Genomic DNA, 7,101 nt, shown 5'->3' on the forward strand with positions numbered 1-7,101 from the left:
ATCAACTGCTATTTTTATCAAACAAAACATAATTTTTTTTTTATTTTCTTATATAATGTAGGAAACTTTTTTTTTATACTGGTTAACTTAAGCAATGTGGGAAATAGAATTTTCTCAATTAACTCAAATACACGTGTGTTTCTAACAATGTGAGACTTAAATTTTGTTGTTTCAAATTCATTCCCATAATAGGATTTTGACAAATCCTTTAATAAATTATTACAACATTATTTACTGTCACTAAGTTTTCCAACAATAAAGAAAAACATAACTTTGAGTTCTTTTATTTTAATTTATTAAAGACATGCACACTGCAAAATAGTAAATTCAAGCAACTTAGATATCATTCTAATTTATAAAGGGCCATAGTGTGATAACTTTATTTAGGTCATATATTATAATTCGTCACATGCACTTAGGCTCATAGATATATATCATGCTTAGCTCCCATGAGATAACTCATGCTTAGCTGCATACACTACAATTGGGCTTCTAACTTGATGATTTCCGTCATCCCAAATTAAAGAAGCAGACATTACTGCCACGTTGATGTTCCCTTCTATTGTTAGTGAAAATGATTTTTTCTGTCCTATAGATGTGAAAGACAGAACATCAGGTTTCACTTGAATTTCCAACAAAGGTGAAGATGTTACTCTTGCTTTATAAGTAGAATTTGCTGATCCAACATTTGTTACCGTTCTGTGGTAAACATATCCGAAAAATTTTCCGTTTACATTTAGTGCAAATGATGGCAGGTTCAAGCTGTATACAACTTTCTCATTATCTTTTCCCTTGCAATTACTCTTATCTTGAGTAAGAATTCGTAGTTGTTTGTCTGTGTATCCTTCTCCGCACAAGAACTCAACATAATCTGCTTCACTGATATCATATACTAAACCTGGACTTGTTGCCTTAACAGGACTAATTAGCCCCGCACCATATGCGAATTCGGCTTCAGGATTTATAGATGGCCTCATTGGTGTAACTGTTAATTTTATACACAACACATCATGTGTTTGTTTGTTTTGTATGATTTGACTATATATAAAAATATATTTCATCAGTGAGTGAAATTACCAGTGGTCATAAGTGCAGACTTGATCATAGCTGGAGACCAATTGGGATGAAATGATTTAACGTATGCTGCTGCTGCAACTGCATGAGGGCATGCCATTGATGTTCCTGAGCTAATTTGATATCGTACTCTTCTATTGTCATCTTTAAATTCAGAAATCGGGTCAAGTGGAGTCCATGCGGCTATAACGTTAACTCCCGGGGCAGCAATATCTGGCTACAACATCAAGAAATAATAGAAGCTAGTTAGCATTTTACATGTCGAAAAAAATAATTTGACATGATTTCTATACTCTATGTATCTTTTTTATGTTACCTTGAGAATATTCGGTGTAACTGGGTTTGGACCTCTTGAAGAAAATGAAGCTACATAAGGGGACAACGAATCTTCAATTTCTTCACTCTTAAATATTGTGGCAGTTGGATCTCTGATAATTAAATTGATAGAAAGATAAATGTAATGAAAAAGATTCAGTATATAGTTAATAAATATGATATAAATCTATACCTTGTTGATTTGATGTAATATTGTATTTCTCTTAGGTTCCATACACTAATAAATGTGGCTGGTAAAGCATCTTTATTTGGCAAATCTTTTGCAGAAAGAGATCCAAATATTACACCAGCAGCCCCATAAAAAAAACCCACATCTGTAGGAATCTGGCGGCGCTCGCATAAAACTATCTTTCCCTTTACTGCATGTTTATCTACCGAGTCCTTGTTGCAGAATCTGAACAATAAAATTTATAAAATTAGAATCCTTATAAGATATATAATAAACAAAGAAAACCGGCATGAGAAGTATATGTATTGATGATACCTGGATACAGAACTGTTAAATCCACCAGCAGTGTTTGGTATATCTCTTGCAGAAATTAATGGAAACATTTTGTTTTTGAGATCAAATGTGTTAATTGTTGAACCCTAATAACATCACATGTGAAAATAGCATTGTTCATACTTCATAGTTAAGAACTATGATTTGACCATAATTGCCTAAATTAAAATCTTTCATATAACATTTGAAATTAACATACCTCATAAACTTTACCATTTCCCAGTTGCACTTTTGTAACGAATTTTCTGCCAAAAGTGCTAGCAGCAACGGAAAGTAACCATGGTGGAAAATTTGTCATTGTGAAAAGATCAGGGCCCAAATTATTAGCCGAATTCGAAGTAAGCACACCTCTTTGCATTGCATGAAAACTTCCAATGTTGATTGAGTCTTGAAAATATTGAGTAAACGGTGTTACTTGAACTTGTCCAAGAGAAACAGAAAGAACATCAACTCCGTCAGCAATTGCCCAATCAAAAGCTGCCAGGATATTAGCGTCGTCACAACCAAATTCTTCCCAACACACTTTGTAGACAGCAATGCGAGCTGAAGGAACTCCTCCACGTGCTGTCCCGGCAGCATACCCATCTAGGCTTACGGAACTAACAATGTTTCCAGCAATCGTGGATGCGCAATGTGATCCGTGCCCATTTACATCTCTTGGGGATTTTATATCCTTTTTATTACCATATTTTCCTTCAATATCGAAGTATCTTGCACCAATTATTTTACTGCACATACAAAATGTAAATAATCATTTTTTTCTTTAATTTCTTGATTATTTTTTAAAACTAAACAAAAAGTAAATGGATTTAAGTAATTAATTACTTGTTGCAAGTGAAGTTGTGGCATGATCCCTTCCATTTTTTCGGGGGTGGACCAAATCCTTCATCACTGAAGCTCTTTGACTCTGGCCAAATTCCAGTGTCTAATAATCCAACAATTATGTCACTCTCCAAACTCAGTCTTTTGACATTTTGTGGGAGGCCTATGAAGTCCCACGATTTTGTCGTGTGAAGACGATTGTTTTTGTTTGGAAAAACAGACACTACATCGTCCAGTTCTATTGCAATACAAAAGGAAATAACTGTAAGGGACTAATAAAAAAGACACTATTTTTATCAAACATAAGATAAAAAAAATACCTGCCAATGTTTCTGCCTCATCTTCGGTCAACTTCACAACGAATCCATTAAAGCTTTTTTGGTAGCTGTGAAGTACAACTCCTGGTTCAAAATCTCTGGATACATACACATTTGAATTGTTAATCTTAATAGCATTATTGGATAAGGAAAAGAGCAAAACAAATCTACTCGCTCAAACGTAAATTATGGACCGTTTGTTTCAGCTTTAAAAAAACTAAATTTTATCTTTATATTTTTAAAAATAGATTTTACAAAACCGTTTTATTAAATATGACAAATTTTTTTATATTCGTTTTTTCTAAATTGAAATATTACTTTTGACATTCTATAACATAAACAAACATTATTGAACCAAAATATAGTTAAAATCGCAATTTTCTAAAAGTGATATTTAAAAATGATTTTTATAAAAATCTATTTGAAATAGCTTCAAAATACAGTAATTTTTTAAAATTTTGATATCCAAAAAAAATTTCAATAAAAAGATAAAATATCTAAAATAACATTTTAAGAATAACTTATTAAATCATATTTTCATTTGAAACTTTTATAAAAAATTTCTTTATAAATTAATTTTATACAAAATTATGTAATATTATAAAAATTATTTAAAAAAAAAATCAAAACAAACGGGACCTTAATCTTTCTATCAATAATCAAACATGAATAATTATATAAGAGATAATAACTTGTACCTGCCAAGAACATTTTGAGCTATTTTGGAGTGAAGAGAAGGTAAAGTGGAGGGGTCCATGCCCTTAGGATGAACACCCATGTAGACAATGTAAGTCTGTAATCACAAAATGTAATTCAATATGAAAATGTTGAATCAAATAAATTTTGAGAGTATATGTGTGTATATAGTCATATTAAACCAACTGAGTTAGTATCTGCGACAAAAGTTATTCTCGTAATACTCCATCCATTTTTTATTTTAAGATGTTTTGGAAAAAAAACTGTATTTAAATATAAGTTTGTTTTATAATTTCAATGAATAATTAATAATATTTTTTCTATTATATCCTTAAATATTTATTATTCTATCTCTTTTCAATTATGTAAATTTATCTTCCACATGTCATTAATAAAAGACAATTTTGTAAAAAACTCTCATAATTTCTAATTTTTATATAATAATAATTTTTTTTTAATATGCATGAAAAGTAGAAAACAACTTATAATAAAAAACAAAGGTAGTATATATTTATATATTTACCTTGCGATCTTTATTAGAACATGCTTGTTGAATGAGAATGCAGGTGAGAAGGAAAAGAAGGAATGGCCTTGAAGAGTACATATTTGGAACAGAATCGAAATGAGAAGCAAAGAAGGTTTACAATACTAAACCATTTCCCCTCAATGAGTATACATATAATGGTAGAAGAATGTCAACCCAGCCTGCCAAGGGACCCATGGGTTACAAAAGAATTAAATTTTATATAACTTTTTTAAAAAACATTTGAAAAAGAAAAAGAAAAAGAGTAAAACCAGAATTTAGTATAATGACAAGCTTTAGAAACTTTAGCTTTTTTGAGCAAAAATTATATTTGAAAGTATACTAAAGCACAAGATGTGGTGGTGGGTATATATTTTTAAAAAGACTAAAGCCAATGATAAGATGTGCACTACTATACTAGACCATCTGCTGAAATAGAATAATAAAGGCTTAAAAAGTACATTGGTCCTGGTAAGTTAGGGGTTTTTGAATTTGGTCCCTGCATGGATGCTGAGTTGACATGTTTTTTTAATTTATTTAATATATTCCCATGCATTTTCACTAGGCCACATAATTTCCTTATTTAATAATTGCAATCCATATGTATATTATACATACTGGCAGCAATATTTAAAATTTGTTTTCTTTTTTTATGTAGTATTATTAACTTATAATTAATAAATAAAATATTTTATGTTGATACAAATTGTGTTCATTATTTTTTGACATGTAAAGTTTTAAAATATTTAAACAAAGTTTTAAAACGTGATTGGATATTTCAACTATTAATATTTGAAATATTAATAATTGATAAATTTAATAGCTAAAATATTAATAATTTATATATATATATATATATATATATATATATATATATATATATATATATATATATATATATATATATATATATATATATATTAAATATATACTGAATTTTAAATATTTCATAAAGTAAAAGTTAAAATATTTAATGAACTAATTATTTAATAAACAAAATTGTTGAACTGAATTATTTATTTTAAAAATTTAATACTTAAAATAATTATATAAAATTTAAAATAAATAATTTAAATATTTAATAAACTAATTATTGAAAATAATTATTTTAACTATCTAATAAACTTCTTAATAAACTATTTAATAAGTATTTTAATAATTATCTAACTATTTAATAATAAATTTAATATTTAAAATAGTTTTTTTTAACTATTTAGTAAACTTATTAATTTAAATATTAGTTTTTTTCAATGCAAAATATTTTAAATATTAGTTAATTATACTTAACATAACTTATATTTAACTAATTAATCTTAGATTAAATTATTCTAATTAGTCTCATATTTTGTTTTGAAATAAAAGATTTTATTACTTCAAAATTGAACAATTACAACCAAGCTATAAAAGCCATAAATGACCTATATTTACATAAGGGAATTAACTATAAGCTTTCTATAATTGGGTTTTTGCCACCCTCTATATACTAATGTATCAATTATACTCCTTGCCACTTGCTGAATATCTCTATAATCCCCCAAGTTATCAAAGATTCTTTTATTCCTGTACATCCAAAGGCCATACACCACTTCAGTCAAAGTAGCTTTGAGCATACCCTTCTTGCTGTCCTTGCCTTTCGTGACCTGCTTTATCCAGTTGAAATCAATGGTATTAGGTACTTTACTATCGAGCCAATCCAAAAGAATATGCCAAAGTCCCACTGTGTGATTACAATGGAACAACAAATGATTTAAACTTTCCTCTGCCACTTTACATAAAGCACAGAGGGTTTCCTGCAGCAGCCCCAATCTATGCAATCTCTTCTTAGTTGGTAATCTATCTTGTATAGAAAGCCACAAGATCACCTTTGCTCGAGGCCTAGCAAATTTATGACTCATCAAGTGATACCACTCAACACTATTACTATCCCCCATAAGCTCATAGTATACCTTCATCATCTTGAATTTCCCCTGGGTCATCATACTATTCCAAAGTTGCTGCATACCATTTATGTCTTGGAGCCTTGCCATGATATGTCTCAAAATCCAGGTACAATTATTGGTTTTGATCTCTGTACTGTAGTTTCTTCCTTTCAAGTAATATGTATGAACCCACTTAACCCAAAGGTTATCAACCTTCATACAAATGTTCCATAGACTTTTCATCAAGGCCATAGTATTCCATATGTGCAGGTTTAGGATATTCAAACCTCCAATTTTCACAAGTCTGTAGACTTGTTGCCAGGCCACTGGACTTTTTCGACTAGATGTTGCTTTCCTAGACCAAATGAAGGATCTGCAAATACAGTTGATCTTCTGAATGACAGAATCAGGAATTGGTAGGCAGTGCATCCAGTACTGAGCAATGGAATCAATGACACTCCTCACTAATTGAATCCTGCCAGCAATGCTGAGGAGATGTGCTGACCAGTGTCTAATCCTACTAACAATTTTATCAATAAGAGGCAAATAGTGTTGCAAGTTGAGCTTACTACTAGCTAAAGGTATGCCAAGATATCTAATTAGTCTCATATTAAATAGTTAAATTATTCTAATTAGTCTCATATTAAATAGTTAAATTATTCTAATTAATTAATATTTTTACTAATAATTTATTAAATTACTCTCATATTAAATAGTTAAAACAATTTAATACGAAATTAATTAGAATAATTTAAACTATTGTGAATTAATTTATTTAATATAAGAATAATTTAATGAATTTGTAATTAAAATATTAACTTATTTAATGAACTAATTAATAGTTGACTATTTATGATTATATTATTTTAAGTATTTAATATTTAAAATATTGAAGTATTAAGTATTAAAGTT

The 7,101-nt window shown here is 28.9% G+C and overlaps 1 protein-coding gene across 1 annotated transcript; it reads right to left on the reverse strand.

Moving 5' to 3' along the window:
* Positions 1 to 240: 240 nt before the first annotated feature.
* Positions 241 to 4,405, reverse strand: LOC131635769 (cucumisin-like). Its single transcript, XM_058906408.1, has 10 exons — positions 4,271 to 4,405; positions 3,750 to 3,844; positions 3,055 to 3,149; positions 2,738 to 2,972; positions 2,112 to 2,640; positions 1,895 to 1,998; positions 1,583 to 1,804; positions 1,391 to 1,502; positions 1,078 to 1,291; positions 241 to 985 (listed from the first exon to the last, which is right to left on the reverse strand). Exons 1-10 carry the CDS (start codon positions 4,349 to 4,351, stop codon positions 441 to 443), a joined length of 2,232 nt encoding a protein of 743 aa, XP_058762391.1. The 5' UTR covers positions 4,352 to 4,405; the 3' UTR covers positions 241 to 440.
* Positions 4,406 to 7,101: the final 2,696 nt, after the last annotated feature.

This window comes from Vicia villosa, unplaced genomic scaffold (genome assembly GCF_029867415.1).
Source record: "Vicia villosa cultivar HV-30 ecotype Madison, WI unplaced genomic scaffold, Vvil1.0 ctg.001542F_1_1, whole genome shotgun sequence".
Classification (NCBI taxonomy): Eukaryota; Viridiplantae; Streptophyta; class Magnoliopsida; order Fabales; family Fabaceae; genus Vicia; species Vicia villosa.

Excerpts from the sequence above, each read along its gene's own strand:
- LOC131635769 (XM_058906408.1), bottom strand. The coding sequence starts at position 4,351 with ATGTACTCTTCAAGGCCATTCCTTCTTTTCCTTCTCACCTGCATTCTC. Across the intron at positions 3,150-3,749 it reads GCTCAAAATGTTCTTGGCAG|AGATTTTGAACCAGGAGTTG; the intron begins GTACAAGTTATT and ends GTATGTATCCAG. Across the intron at positions 1,503-1,582 it reads TATTACATCAAATCAACAAG|AGATCCAACTGCCACAATAT; the intron begins GTATAGATTTAT and ends TTTAATTATCAG.